A 16530-nucleotide genomic window follows, 5' to 3' on the forward strand; every position below is an offset into this window, starting at 1 on the left:
AAAGCCCTTGGCTATGCATAGTACAGGGCATATCTGGAAACAAAGTGGCTAAAAGATCCAGAACGCTGTACAGAAGGACTGTTCCCACACCGTCCTTCATGCCATGGATGCAAGAACTGAAGCAATGCAGCGCCGGTAACACATCGCGCACTTCGATGCCAAGAAGAGGATGAGTTATTAGCTGAACGCCAGTAGAGAATGATATGAACACAGCAGCTAAGCTTAAGCTGCACCACTGAATGTTGTAACACTTTAAAACAGGCTCTGTCCCCCAACCAACCTCCCCCCTCACTTTTTCCCCTGCCCCAGTAATGCCCCCCTCCTTCTCACAGCTTCATAAGGGAGGGGGGCCGTTAGTATATTTGAGCATGGGGTGGAAAGAGCGGGCAAAGTTGTTGGCCATCGCGCAGCTGTAGTCCTCCCGGGTCATGGGCACCAGGCAGGCCAGGCCCAGCAGGAGCAGCAGGAGCAGCTGGAAGGGCAGAGCAGCGCGGAGGACCCGAAGGAAGAACGGCGGGTGCTGATACTCTGGCTCAGCCTCAGAAGGGCAGGAACCTGAGCCACCTCTTGTGAACCTGGGGAAAGAAGATCAACAGGAGAACAAGCTCAAACATTACTGGGGCGGGTGTTGCTTCCCGGAGCGGCTGCTTTAGAATTAATGCGGGCTTTGGTTGACAAAGGGCAGAGGTAGTTTTCACTGAACATGTATTTTCCCAGCTTTCTTAAGAAACTTTGTGTTCCTAGACTAGACCAAAATGATCACAAGGTCTCTCATAGCCCCTTCTTGAGCTATGGGAAAGATTTTCTAAGCACTGTGCTCTTGAGAAGGGGAGAACAAAAGGTGGGCCATACCCATTGCTTGTGTTCATTATAAGCTGTCTAAAAAGGAAGCTTCCTTGCTAAACTGCAAACCAGAACAGCATTTGCTTTGCAGAAGTTAACAAATTCATCTCTTTTGGAACAACACAATGTAATTCGATTCAGTTGATCAATATTCAATTAATTAGTACACCAATGTTCGGGTGGTGGGGACTGATTTTCTACAAAGTACAATGTATTCTGAATTTTGCACTGTATCAGCAACTAAAATCTACTTATCTGGCTGGGGGTCCTCACATTTTGAGTAATTTTCTCCTCTATGCCTATAAAGCGCTGTCATGAAATATGCTACATCTCTATGGGGAAGGTGACTTAAGGCAAACATTTATGAAGGGACACTTCAAATCTAGCACAGAAATCCAATCTACTTTTCAATACAGGATAAGGATGCAGCTTTTGCATTTCTGCTTTTGACTGAAACTCTCAGAACTCCAGTGAGAGGATGATAGATTTTGACATAAATAGATCACTAAAAAGAGAGATTTTGTAAATTACAGAGTGGTCTGAGTGTGCTAATTAAATGGTATGAAAAAGTACTGTACCTTAGCATTAGCCCTAAAGAAAAAAAAAACAAAATTAGAGGAATTTAAAGCCTTCACATCGCTTGCATCAAGAACATTAAGATTTTATGTCATCAATTTTTGTTTTAGACAAGGTTGATGCTATAAAATATCTGCATGACAGCTACAATTATGAAGCCCCGAAACAGGGTTTGCTAAGGTTAAAAAGATAACAATGGACATGTAACAATATAGATTCTGTCTCAACTTGAAGGTGTGGGAGAATAGGCCTGATGTCATATAGTCCCCCAGAAAAGCTTGGGTATATGGATATAGATTCCTTTGTGTCTCCTTCATGCCATCCTTTTGTTCTTTTTCCTCCTTTCTCCCAGATCAATTGGAGTCTGTATGAGAAGGCATGCAAAAAAATCAAAATGCCATCTTCAAAACTATGCCAAGTTTTGCAAGACTTCCCTACCCAACATGATGAGAAAAATTTATTTCAACAGCTAGAGGCTGTTTCTACTGGCCTGCTCACATAAGTGTATCATCCCATTAAAAGGACCTCAGGAAAATCAGACAGTTTACTGAGACAACCGACAGATATATAAACACTCAAGTATGCTAAATGATTAACTTCACCAGAATATACCAGGAAGAAGGGATGATTAAACTGAAAGATTGCATGTTGTTTGAAACCACATTATTAGAGCCCGGATGGAAAGCCGCTTATTCTTGCATTATGTAAGATCATGTATTAATTATAAAGAACATGCTGAAAGGATATGGCACATTTAACAGCATCAGAGCATTCCATATTAACGTTCAATTAGATCGGGACTTCTTCTGTGAGTGCCAAGACGGGAAGTTAATGGGCTGAGGTAGGAACAAAGGGAACATGGAGTGCTTAATTACCTTCCAAGCATTTGATTGCAAAGTCCACCTATTTACGTGTCCCTCTTTGTGCAAGTGTTGTTAATCACAATCAAAACCCGCTATACTTCTGAAGTTGGTAAATGTTTGATAATCGGCAAAGTCTGAATTTTCTTGATTAACAAAAAGTTACTCCTGGGCAGCACTGGATGTGTGAAGGGGAATTTCTAAGAAGCAGAATCAAAGAATTGCTTAATTATCCTTTTCTTTTCCTCTGAATGTGGTAGTACAGTCCAGCAATTTTTGTTTCATGTTTACTAAAAGAAAAAAATGAAATTATATGCAAACTGCACAGCTGCTCTCGACAGGGAACACAATAAATTTTCTTTCAAGAATCGTGACAGCTCCTAGAAAAGTGTTTTAAGACACTTTTTCTGCCATGAAGCAGAGTGTTGAACAATAGTTTCTAAAACTACAGAAAATAACGAAACATTATGAAAATCTTCGGAGGGTGAGTACTAAAAAGTTCAAGTGCTATACTGCCACTGTTTTTCACATACTCCTGTATAATAGACATAATTGGCTAAAAAAATGGAATGCTTAGCTTAAAGTCTTTAATGGATTTGGTAAGGAGAGGTGGTTAAAAATATAGATTGTTAACGAAAAAGACTCACTATTAACATATGGCAGAACTGCTATTTACTGCAGCAGGAAAAGGCTGAAGTACTGCACACTTTTTCAGGGAAAAACGTAATTTATTTTTCTTTAGCTTGCATCTCCTGCTTTCTCTCTCTTGACTACTCCATTATTTGTTGCATTAGCAGCTGTTTAGAGGAGAAAGAAGTAAGGCCAGCTGTTACTCAGCTCATACACAGTTCCTACTGTCTAGATAAGGGGAGGGCACAGCTGCAAACCAGACCGACTGTAGCTTCTTCATGTCAAGAAATTTCATAAATGAACCTACAAAGGTTTGGGGGGCTGTGATGTCAGTGAAATTGGAACTTTTCCTGAGCATTTCAAGAAAGAAGCTACTTTTTATCAGCCAATACATCAGATGGGCAAATTGAACTTTAATTCCAGCTCACATATGTACTTTCATTTACAGATGACTGATTTTTTTTTTTTTTTTTGACAAGGAAAATAAGATTGAAGTAATCTATTTGGATTGCAGTAAACATCTGAAAGATTGTAACAGAAGAATTTATCATTTGAGATGAGCTGATAGAAATAAACATAGTGAATTAGTGGGGAAGGAAGTGACTAATGGAATACGGACTATAGGCTGCTGGGCTAGTTGGATATTATTACTAGAGTTCATCAAGGATCAGTCTTGATTTAATAACTTTACAAAAAGTCTAATGCACAGAGCATAGGAACAGCAAATTTAATTTGTATGATGACAGAAATTGGAAATTGTTCCAAACACAAAATAGGATTGGCTTATCATGCAGAAAAAGGTGGTTGATGCCGAAGATCAGAAATAGGTTTAGAAAGTAGCTTAAGAAGTCTAGGATAGCAATAAATTCTTCTAGAAATTGGGGAGTTGATATGCTGCAGATAATGAAGAGAAAAATCTAGAGCAGTTAACCAGGATAGCCATGAGCCAGCCATTAATGGAATAAAACTGAGAAGAGGAATAAAAGTGGTTTCAAGACACATTTCAGTTTGAGATTTCCAAAAAAGTAAAGTGAGTTGTGTTAATGATGTTCTGTAAAGGCACCAGTGAGATTGCATCAGGAGTAGTTTGCATTATTTTGGTTACCATGCTTCTGAAAGATGCATTCAAATGTATACAGGCTTGAAGGAGTCACAAATGTAGTATTCTCCTAGAAAAGGAGGTAAATACCAGGAATCATCAAAGAAAAACATGAGCAGGACTAAAACCTTGTAAAATAGTGCAGAACAGACACAAGGGAGGGAAAGCAGCTGTTTAGATAAAAGGGATAACTGGCACAAGAACAAATGATTATATCTAACCATGAACATATTCAAGGTGGAAATGACTGTATTTGCTCATAGGCACAGAAATTAAGTTTCCAGCAGACTTTTGGCCCCCACTGCTTCTAAGAGTTTAAGCTGCAGCTTGCTGAAGTTCTCAAGGAGATGGAATGCCATTCTGCAGGGGAGAGCAGGCAATGACTCCTCCTGGTGACTTTGGAGGTTTCTCTAGGAACTACCTTTCTTGGCTGTGTCCTCACATCACTGCTCTCTCTCAGCATCATATCATCTCAAGCCCAAATCTGTCTTCATTAAAGATGATCATATCCTTTTTACAGGCAATTAAATATGAAGTGTAAGCAACAAGTTTTAAGTGAGAGCGCTGGGCAGACCTGGGAGTACAACCCTGGTGATCCAAGGGCAACCCTCGTCTTTAAACCACTTTGTGACAATGACTGTCGTTATGTGTCCAAAACCAAAAGGAGTGCTGAGGCCTCCCTTGCTCCAGGAATGACAAGTGACCTTTACACATCCACTAGTGATTTGGGGGAGGCTCGGAAAAGCAGGAAATGGAGGTTGGCACTCTGGCACCAAGACTCGAACAAAGCTGCTCAAGAGAGACAATGTAAACACCCCTGAGCAAATTGAACAATTATTTTAATCTTTTTAACATTTTAATCGCTTCAAAAAACCCACAGGCACAGATCCAGGTATTCATTTATGAAAGCTCTGTTAAACTGATGAAGGAAGGGAAGGTGCTTCTTGGATTTGCCTTTCCTACTTAGCACATCATTGCTAATAATCCCGACTGTGTGTTTAATGGAACCCACAATGTAACATCCTGGTTAAGGTTATACCTTAGCATCACATGGGATATGCTCATCTTTTTGCTATGATAACGGGGAAGGCAAAGTGATATCAAGCTTATTATACACAAAACACTGTCCTGATTTTTAAATGAACTTTAAAATGTTAAAGTTCTCCTACCTGATAAGCATTTTAAAATTGACTTTAGTCCTCCTGTATACCAAACTCTAACAAGGTTTGCTGATCCAGTGCAAGATCAAACACAAAGTACTCTGATCAGAGGCATGTCAAAATATTAAAGAACACAGTGACAGCTTGTACCGCTTTATCAGTTAAAACCACATTATACATCAACCACAACCTGTCTGGCTTGCGCATTTGATTAAGTTTCCTATTCAGCAGTGAGTCATTCGTATTCCATGCTTGTCTGCATGACAAATTGAACATTGTGTTGTGCTGCTACAAGATGTGTTAATAAACAGTGCTGGAAAGACTTGATGTGAAAGGTGCCGCACCAATGCCACTGCTGCAAGAGAGGCTGATTGCCAAGCTCCAAAGCAGGGCTAGCTGCACCCGGAGCCAGCGGCTCGCACCTATGACCAGAAACCCTCTCCAGAGGTTGGCTGAGGTGGTCTGAAGGCACAGGAGAGCGGAAGAGCACACGTAATATATCTTTTGAGTGCAACGTTGATAGTGCAAGCATGCTTATCTGCCCAAGACATCCTCCATTCCTCTGAGCTGTTAATGGCTGCAGAGTAAAGCCCCACTCCTCCCCTCTCCCATTCCCTATAAGAAACAGAAGGGCAAGCTTTAGAGCAGGCTGCAGTTGGAAAAATTAATTCTCAATCTCCATCAAACAGAAAGATGGAGTACATGCCACCTACTTCCTATGTGTTTTCAATTGCTATCCCCCTTTCCCCAAATACGAGTCCCATAAACAAGGCAGCTCTTCATCATCAATGGAAGCAGTGAAGAATATTCTATACCTTACAACTGCTACATAGTATAATTTTAAAGTGTTTATGTAAACATCTATACAGTAGGGACTTTTTTAAAAAAAAATTCATTCATATTTGAGTGCATTTTTTTCTGAAAAAAATACCCTGAATTTGCTTAGCAAAAAAATAATAAATTTGAGGTATGTTTTTGGCTGCCCAATTAATGATATTGATTGCTATTAAAGCTGGTGTTGCTCTCTTTCAAACCCAGATCTTCAATAGAAGTTATTTTAAAAATAAATTAGTGCATTTTTGCTAAAGGAGAAGAAATAAGATTTAGGATTTATAACAAAGCTATATTCTTCATACTTTCTGGTTATTTTGTAACACAAGATACTGGAATAGCAAAGGACTTCTGCTTCACATATAATGGGCATACATATACCCATGCAGTTACTTTTTTTAAAAAAAAATCATTTCATAACTCTGCAGGCTAGTGAACTGATTGGTGAAAGAGTGAAGGGACACACATCACAGTGACAAGGACAGAGAATGCAGAAGCGCTGTTAGCTGCGGGATGACAGGGTGCTGGAGACGAGGTGGGAAGCGGAAAGCCGGAGCTGCAGGTCTGCTCTCTACTGGCCAGCCAGCAGTGCTCGGCCGGAGGCATGGCAAGGTTAGCAGGGGATATTGCCAGTCTTCTGATGCGGAGGGAGAGGAAGGGGAAGTGACCGCAAATTCTAAAAACCTCAATTTCTGACTTTTAATTTCAAGCTATAAGCGCTGAAAACCCACAAACTGAACAGAACATTTCAAAGGAGAAGATTAAAAAAAAAAAAAAGAAAAGAAAAAGAAAAGGAAAATAAAAGGAAAGGGATGTTAGTATGTCTCATCCAGATCTGTGGGTTTTGTGAATTCTAGAATATAGTATTGGCCTATAACCTGCCTTAATTTACTATCTAGAGGTAAAGAGGATGATAAAAAGTGTTTGCCATGAATCTATTGGTATTTCTGCTAAATTAGGCCAAAATGAAATGATCAGTAAGCATCTTGAGTGCAAACACACACACACAGTGATCACGAGTACAAAAAAATAAATGTTAATTAACTTCCAGGGATGCAAAAGCTGCATGATCCAGGACTTAACCAGTATTTCTATTAGTTTGAAGCAATTGAGACTGGCTTTTGCCAAACTAGTAACAAAGGAAAGTTTTCAGACTTTAAATTGTGGCCACTTGACAGAGTCGGTGGGGACTGATATCATCACGGCCAGTTTTCATCATCCTCTTGTGGTTCTAGAACAGAGTGCAGAAACCAGGAGAATTAGGTACCTGCTATGTGGACTGCTGACAGAGGGTCCAGGCTGTGAGAGACTACATTTGCCCCGTGGCTGTTTGCAATGAACAGGGGGTAAAGAAAGAAGAATGTTCAGTCCAGGCAAATAAAGACAAGCTACTGATGAAACTAAATCAAAAGTGCAGCAAAGGAACATAAAATAAATAAATAAAATGAAGTGACCAATACCCATGAACCAAGGAAACTGGCTTTTCTTCGCATTTAGGTAAATATGAAAGTGATTGGAATACACACAGTGAACTTGGAAATAACTTTTTGTCATTACATTTATGTGCAGAAGCTCTGGATTAAAAAAAATGCTATAAATTTAGCTTGAATAATTCGTCCATTAAAATAGAAACTGAACTAAATATGAGCAAATATAAATATTTTAAAATGTAATTGCAATAAAATTTGTATTCTCAGGACAAAATATAAAGGTCCAGGCACTTCCTTTTAGAAGTCTGGCCTCTTCTAAACCTCTCTCTCCCACAATTTTTAAGGTGGGAGGGTAGGTGCATTCCTGCACTCACAACCATTTTCCAGAACATTTAATACAGCTAGATGATTATCAATCTGATTGGATTTTTAGGTATTAGTACTTATTTATTAATCATTGGTATATTTGGCACTGGAATTCTAAACAATATCACTTCAGTCTCTGAAACGGGGGGTTCCAAAAAACCTGTATGTTTGAAAACCAGACCCCAAGGAATCACATACATCATGGACAAAAATAAAAAGAAGGAGTCATGTACAAAAACACTAATGTATTAGAGATAGACAAACGCATATTAAAATGTTAACATGAAGCCTATTACAATTCAACATACTCTTTAGTCAAAGTTGTTTTAGAGTGAGATATTTCTCCATTTCCTGCAACGGTCAGGCATCATCTAGTCAAATCTTTTATGATATCAGAGGTTTTAGTCAAATCTTTTGTGATATCAGAGGTTTTATTAGTAATTTAACTCTAAATTTAAGATGAAAGCATTGGCCTCAGAAATAAAATATTCAGTTTTATACTGTTTCTCCCTTTGAAAAGCCAGTATTCCTTTACATTCTAATACTAGCATCTAAAAGGAAACTAGTGAATGTAAAAAATAAAAAGGAAAAAAAAATCAATTTCAAGAGCCATAAAGTTTATCAAGACAGAATTCAGAGCTTTACAAAAAGTGCAAATGGAAAAATAATGATTATTTTAAGAACTAAAGAAAAAGAGGTAATCAACCAATAGTATTGCAGAAAAAAAAAAGAAAAAAATAGTTCCAATTTGGGCTCAGAGTATGGAAGTGTTAAGTATTAGGCATGTATTGCTATAATTCTTGAATTTTGTGCCAGCGATGTAAACAGACAACACCAGAGTTGCTGTCATATAGCCATTGATTAGGTCCTGTTCAACTACCTGTTTCCAATAATGCTTTATGCCCTTCAGCTCTAACTACTCGTTCATCCAAAGTCTCAATAAGACCATCTCTAACCTTCATGAGGAATGAAGAAGAAATGCTTATTGAGATTCTTGATGAAGGCTCTGAAGAGAAGGCCAAACAGAAATGGAGAACTGATTATAGCAGACAAGACCAGACTTTGGGATGCTGCCATCACTAGAGCAAAATACAAGAGACACAACATGCCATATCATGGTAAACCAACCACACTGACAGCCCTGGTTTTATAGAGTATTTACCAATTCGAATTTCATGCAGGATGGGATATGCAGCAGGGTTGGGGAAAGCAGCTGTGTTTTGTTTTTTGTCTTGGTTTATGCCATTTCCTTTCCTATCGAGTGAGAATGTGGGCCTTTCAGCTGGCTGAAACTACTGCAGATGTCTAGAGTTCCCACCCAGGAGGCGGCAGAAGGCACATGGCTGGAAATTACCGTTTTCTGTCTGCTTGGAGTGCTTCTTCCAGATGCAGGACTCACTGAGCCTGAGGTGTCCAATTCATCAGCAGAGGACCATGAAGACAAATCCTAAAATTCAGGAGGAATGGAGCTCAGAAAACTAACTGTTCAGGTGAAAAAAAAAAATTCAAAGAAACTCAAGAGAAACCCCCAAAACCCAAGACTGAAAGTGAAATACCAGCAAAATTAATTCCCAACAAAATAAAATAAAACAGTTAAATTTTGTCAGTAAACTCGTAAGATTAGACCATTGCATGTTTTTCCAGTGACCGTTGCATGTTTTCTTAGTTAGCCCTAATGGAGAAGAAAAGCAAACGAGTAGTTAAAGCAAAACTGTTTTAGATAAAGCATTTTCTAGCAAAGTTAGTAGAGGAAAAAAATACTTGCTGTACAGTTGCTCCAAAAGATGGATACCACCAAGATTTTACTGATGCAGGCAAAAATCCACTAGTAGAAGCAAGAAGCTGAGGTCTCATGCTTTATAAATTGGGTTAGTGCAAGATGTGGAAAAAAAAATGGTGGAGATTGAGACCAATGGCGAACGCTGACATCCTTATTTTACACTTGCCAGTCAGTGAAGATATGTACACATCTCCCTCTCAAATACTCAGAGGTACAAGATAATTATTTGGAATCCAGCTTTAAGCTCAGAAAGCACAATGAGAGATATTTTAGTCTATTAAATGATGTATATTACATCCTTTCCTACAGCAGAGTGAGCATCATCTTCCTTTCAAATGAAAATGGACACATTCCCAATTTTTGATCCAGAAACTAGAATAATTATTTCATATACTTTGCTACTTAATCAAATCCATAATGGCAATATAAACAAATCGAGATGTTCAATTCTTCTTGTTCTACCAAAACAAAACAAACAAACAAACAAATAAACAAACAACAAAACTCCACAAATGAATAAAAAGGAAAACAGACACACTGCAAGGAAGATGTTTATGTTATGAAGTGCAAATTACTTCACGATATTCAAGATTACAATACTACTATCTTGGTAAGTACTACAGACAAACAAGACATTGATCAGAGAAAGACAAAGGAATGAGAAACGTGTGCCTAACAAATGTCAAGGAATAAAAGATGACTTACCAGTTGACTACCTGAAATGTCGAGTATTTTCTCTAGATCTTTTATGTGACGTGTGACCTCTTTCAAAAGAAGCTTCAGTCTATTTCCAATGACATGAACCTTTTCTTTGGCTTCAAGGCAGTCCTTGCCTTCAGCATGGACTAGCAATTGGCAGGACATATCTTGCAGTGATGTCACCTTCAACTGAGACTCCTGTAGTTCACGTCTGATTTGCTATTATTGCCAAGGTAAGCACCAAAAGATTTTCATTGTAATTATTTTGCAATGGAAAAGAAAGCTAAAATTCACAAAAATGGGCTTCTGAAATCAATTAAATGGAAAGTATAAAGAAAAGGGAAGCAATAACAAAATATAATTCTGAGAAACTGTAACAAGAACTTCTAATGCTTCATTTGCAATTTGAGGAACAGTTGGTAGTTCATTCTGTAATTGTTTAATGTCTCTGATGCTCAGCAAGTTCCCACCAAAGACAGACTTTCCAAACACCAAACACAATAATATGACAAGATGGATGAAAGTCTAGCTGTTGCCTATGAGTTTTTCATTCAATTTTGATACTAACAAGAGTGATTGGCATTAGTTAATTTAGCTCCTGACCTTACTCCCACAGTTGTATATTAGCACACAACATATAACACTAACCCTCATGAACAAAGGTAAATCTGATTGGCTATTTTCAGATGTTGTGAGAAGGGGGTGATTATAGCCCTACCATTAGAAGTCGGTTATGATCTTGCAGAGTTTCTGAGTCCAGGCTTGGATTGATAGGCACAATCTCATTCTTCCTTCTGTCAATATTCTCTAGCCAAAGCAGCAACCCATGGCTCATTTCATGGAAATCCTGTAAGTGATGAGTGATTATTTTAAAAATATAGCAGAAAATTCCAGTCAGATTTAGGATTTCAGTTTATTCTATGATGAGTCCTACTGGCTAAATAACATGGTTTATAATGAAGTGCAGAATAGTAGATTGGAACACTGTTCCACATATGACAAGCTTTAGAAAACCTTCAGCTTGAAATACATGCTTCAGTTAATAGTCCTTCAGAAACGATTTTACCAAAGTTGTATTTCAGTACCTACGGGCAAGTTTCAGCTTGGATAACAAGCACACCACATGATGATATGGATTCCATCTTTGGTATGTGGGATGCTGATAACTTCAAATAAGCGCAATACAGACCTGGCACTGCATTAAGGCATCCTGCAACGAGCAGCGCCACTCTTCAATCATACGGCATACACGTTCCCAGCGCTTGTTCATCTGAGACAGGCGCTCTTGAAGAGTCTTGCTCTCTTTGCTCTCAGACTGAGTGAATTCTGAGCTGCACAGATTGATGGATAAGATGATCGCTTTGCGGTTATCAATTGCTTTCTGCAGCTCCTAGATGATAAGACCAAGTGGGAGGGGAGGAAGAAAGAGTGGAAACATAAGATATGAGATTGCCAGAAGAGCCAAGCAGAGCAGGCACCAAGGAGAATGCAGTGATTTGCCATCAGTAACTAGATACTCTGCCTTACTGTACAAGTGCCTTTGCTTTAGACATGGGATTTCTGTGGTAGCTTTGATATAACACCACAAATGTTCACTCTTTAACATCTACTAAAATTTTACTGTGAACATAAACTAGAACAAGCCAATTAAACTTTTAAAAGTCTTAAAAGCCTGAAGTCATAGTTGAATTTTAAAGATCAGAAGAACAGGCTCATGCCTCAGATATTTTAAAGACAGGGAGGGCCCAGGAAAGATGCAGGGCAATCCTACTATAGCTCACAATAAAACTTTTGCCCTCACTTCTCAGTTTTGCTGATAAACATAAAAAGCAGCATGTTTTGCAAGTTGAAACTGCTGTCAACAGTATTTTAAAATAAAAGCTTTTACTGAGGGAATATAAAACACAAAAAGAATATAAACAACTTACTCCAATTTATAGAAGCAGGACATGCATAAAAACTCTGATTTGTTTACACTGGAAGCCACAAAAGAAACCCCACCTCTTTTGGTTTGGAGGGCACTAATGGGCTTTCCAAGAGTGGGTGAGATAAGAACATGATTCTTATGAAATGTCCCCTTTTCCACCTAGTTTACAGCATTTACTTAAAAGCCCCATGTCACAGTGACCTTTGTACTACTTATGGCAGCTATATTTAGATTCCAGCAAAGATCAGCATTAATATGCTTTAGATGGATCACTGCCGGAAACTGTGTTTACTGTCTGTCCACCCCATTCCTACCACGGAGCACAGTGCATTTTGACATTGGCTCCACATTTTTTTTGCCCAAGGTTATAAGATGCTAATAACTGAATGTGAAGTTGTGGAAGATCACATTTGGAGACCTTGTAGCAGGAAAATACACAGGAGATGCTCCAACAGCAGGGTTCAAGACATGATGCATCTGATATCACAGGAGAAGGGAATATTGCAAAGGACACCAAATTCTTTCTGCTCATAAAACTGATGTTGTTCTAGGTGACATCAACGAGTAGGCTACAGTTCTTCTGGGCATCTCTCTCTCTTTCCATCACACAAAGTAACAGGTCTCTGTGATCTACTTCTTTAAAAAAGCAATACAAGTTTCTTTACAGCGTTTTTTTTTAAATTGGCCTTTCCTCCCTTCCCTTCCCTAGTTCAGCTGACCTTATCTGTGCATTTTGGAATTATAGGTACATAATATACATATTTTAAAAATGCACTTGGATTCTGTAATAAATGCTAGTGGCATATTTTTCAGCCCATAACTTGTCTTATGAAATCACTTTTCCAGTTACCTTCTTCAATTATCAGTTCGAGTCGCCTCTGTGTAGCATGGAGCAAACCAACAGTACCTATGGGCTACCTCTCTAACATGGATTGCACTGAGGACTGCTCATAAAGTAATTCAGAGGGGGGGAAAAAAAAAATCTCACTTTCAGTTTCTTAATCCTGAGCTCGATAGTTTGTATGTCAGTGCTGAGATCAAGACATCGGAGTTTCTCCAGCTCCTCTTCAGTTTCTCCGAGCCAAGCGCAAATGCTGTTAAGGTCGGAGTTGAACTGTTGCCATTGCTGAAGGTTCTGTTTCATTCTCAGCTCCTTGCTTAGAGCTTGGGCCTGGATTAATTCCCATCGGTCAATTACACCTGGAAAAGTAAACATAAAACTCAACAAAGGAAAAAAATTAATGAGCCTCAGCATTGCATCAGCTGAATCCTGTGCAGTACCAAGAAAAACTCTATAAAACCCAGAAAGCTCAAAACTGCTGAACACCATGCAGAAAACTAAGTTAGTCTGAAGAATAAGAATTTACAGAGAAAGAATGAAGAATCTGAATAAGTTACCATTGCTTAGAGAAATACTGACTTTAAACTGAGAAAATTGGTAACTATTTCTTCAAGGTATTTATCTGAAAACACTATGACTTAGAGAAGGACAAATTATATCACTACATGAACCAAAGACAAAAAAAGAAATCAAAAAGAAAATAGACTGTGCAGATAGCATATCTGACCAAGGTGAGAATGGAGAGGCTGCCATTGCCTTTGCAGCCTCTGGCAGAAATCCATGCTTTCGCAGTTCAACTCATCTGTTTTACAGCAGATGCTTAAAACTCATCAGCTGAATTCAAAAACAGACTGCATCTACAGGGACCTGCCCATAGGCTTAGGGTTGTATCTCATGATATGAAAGAAATCTTTAATTGCACTTGTATGCCCAGTGTCTTTAGATGGTATATGCAAGGAATACTTGCTGACTTATACACAGTGATTTAATTGACTTTAAACAGAACATGGTAGCAGACACAGTCCTTCTCTAGATCTTACCAGCCGTTTGTGTTTCAGTACTGTTCAAGTCAATGAGTCCAGATAACTTTTCTTCTTCCTCCTTTAGTTTATATCCAAGCCTTTTTACCGAGTCTATGCTTCCACTGCACTCACCTAATAGTTTCATCTGTGTTAAAATAAGAAACACAATAGTTCACCTCAATGTGCACTGTACAAAATTAAAGCAATTTCCAGAAATTTGCAATAGTCCAAGTATAAAGTCTGTTCCTCTAAGAGTCTGCAATGATACTGACAGCAAAACTTACATGGAAGCTTAAAGCATATGCTCAAATTAAACAGAAATAACTTGGTTGTCATTGCAGCAAGAAGGGATATCTGTACCATGATTTTATTCTAAACATGATATTAGCATTGGTAGATGCACTAAAGCACATTAAGAGTAATTTGAAAATTTTATCTTGCCTTCAAGCACTAATCTTTCAATTCTTTCTGGAATGAAATGTTTAGAATAACTTACAGAAAACTTCATTTCCAGAAAACCTCTCTGAGAGATCTTTTTAATCATAGATTCCCTATATGCAACATTGGTTACACAATGCATGTTTACGATTCATCTGTAAAACAAATACTGTGTATCAGGCTATAAAACCTGCTTTTAAAACTAGAGGAATTTAAACAAGGGTGTTTTCTTTAAATGGATAAATGGATCTTCAAATGGATCAAAATGTGTGTGTGAGAAAGTCCTTTTGGACATCTGCAAAAATGTAATGAGAAAATAAACTCCCTAGAGTCATGTCCCTGTAATCTTATTCTATTGTAAACACACTAATAACATAAACAACAATAGCATGTGATTAAGGGTAGCAACCATGTGAGTAAGTCTGATGAGCAATAATATCTAATTGCGTTGTTGCAACAGCTACACTTCTTTCAATAGCAAATCTAGGCTTAGAGTACTGATTTGACTTGTGCACCAAAACACATCACCATGCCTAAAAAACAGCGATTTTTTCAGTGTTGTGAGCATGTGATGAGACTCAAGAACACGCACATATCCTTTGTAACTGGAATCCAGCTCTGATCCTGTAGGTGTCTTGCTGCGGATGATGTTTTCTGTTTGCTGTATTTGGAAACGGCTGGTGTCTAAGGCCTTGTCCAGCTGTCGGATATGTGTTTCCAGGGCACCAGGTTCTCCTACGCCAGAAACAAAAACAGTGATTGACACTTAAGTTTCCCAGTTTTTTTCAGAATCAGCACTGGTTAGACAGTAAAAGATAAGTGTGATTACCACTGTCAGAGTGGGTAAATATGAAAACAAACTTGCAATGTATTCTGAAGGGCACAATTCTTGGTAAATTGTATGCTATCCTAATATTTTGGAGAGGACATTGCTTCTTTTCAGATTCAGATACTCTCTAGCAGCCTTGTATCCTGAATTCCTGTCCCATGATTTGTGTTAACATGCGATTTCTTCTTATTATTTCTTTTTGCATTACTTCTCTGCATTACAAAGAGTAGAATTTTGATGAAAAGATTCTATTTCTATCAAGCTTTGACCAAAAAACTAAATGTATTTACAGTGTTTTTCCAGTTAAGGATTTGACAAAAATAGTACTTAGATATCTGAAATTTGCTTCATGGGTGGATTATACTCTGCTCATCCAAGTTTGGAACTCCTAGTAATGTTTCTGAAGATCTTGGGACAACGACTAGCCCAAAAGTTTACATGTAAGTAATAATTCAAGTTGTGTCTACGAAAAAAAAAAAAGTATATTTGAATAATTAGGCTTTGCTCACTGTCTTTTCTGTCTGACTTAATCTTTAGGTATCACTCTTCTCTCAGAGAAGTAGTGAAGTATTCAGTCCTGTTAAGGGACTCAAGAAAATCTGAGCAAATCTGAGGCAGTTTGAGCAAAGCCCTGCTCTGCTTAGTCTAGCTAGCCAAGGTTCCCACCTTGCATCTTAGACAATATTTTAAATTTTGCTATTTCATCCATATATCTAATACTTTCAAAAATAGTAGTAAAGTAGGATATTTCTACGTTTACACGCCAGTGCCATCACATAAGAAATATTTACTTTGTAAGCTGAGAAAAGCATGGCAGATACCAAGGGAAGAGAAAGATGTTATGCTTATGGACTGTAGTACTTGCTTCTGGCTATGCTTAGTCTTTTTTGATGCCTACCAGAGATATTTCTGAGTGTGTTTTCTTTGAGTATTATCACTGTGTGTTTTCTATGAGGCTGATAGACCTCAAGAGTTTCAGAGATCTCTACATCTGAAAAGATTAAAGCACAGCGTAAGTTGACAGCTCAGCAATGGCTTTCTCCTCACAAAAGGAGTTCTCTTCCTCAGATAGGTTCTAATAGCAATACCTTTTTTGAAGAAGTAAAAAGGATTAAGAGTGGAGCATAGAGAGTCTGCTAAAAAAGCCTTAAAATCAAAGCAAACCTGACTCTTTTCAGAACAAAGCAATGACCTGAAAA

General features: G+C 38.2%; 1 protein-coding gene across 1 annotated transcript in view; it reads right to left on the minus strand.

The window, feature by feature from the left end:
- Positions 1-334: 334 nt before the first annotated feature.
- SYNE1 (spectrin repeat containing nuclear envelope protein 1) overlaps positions 335-16530 on the minus strand; it is a 224829-nt gene continuing 208633 nt past the window's right edge. The window contains exons 136-145 of the mRNA XM_026044390.1: positions 16230-16322; positions 15095-15237; positions 14083-14209; positions 13190-13401; positions 11464-11664; positions 10993-11121; positions 10281-10493; positions 9150-9242; positions 7267-7325; positions 335-575 (exon numbers count right to left, since the gene is read on the minus strand). Of these exons, the coding sequence (XP_025900175.1) occupies positions 335-575; positions 7267-7325; positions 9150-9242; positions 10281-10493; positions 10993-11121; positions 11464-11664; positions 13190-13401; positions 14083-14209; positions 15095-15237; positions 16230-16322 (1511 nt within the window). The remainder of the gene's footprint in view (positions 576-7266; positions 7326-9149; positions 9243-10280; positions 10494-10992; positions 11122-11463; positions 11665-13189; positions 13402-14082; positions 14210-15094; positions 15238-16229; positions 16323-16530) is intronic.

This window comes from Nothoprocta perdicaria, unplaced genomic scaffold (assembly GCF_003342845.1).
Source record: "Nothoprocta perdicaria isolate Ctin4 unplaced genomic scaffold, notPer1 scaffold_36, whole genome shotgun sequence".
NCBI classification, from domain to species: Eukaryota; Metazoa; Chordata; class Aves; order Tinamiformes; family Tinamidae; genus Nothoprocta; species Nothoprocta perdicaria.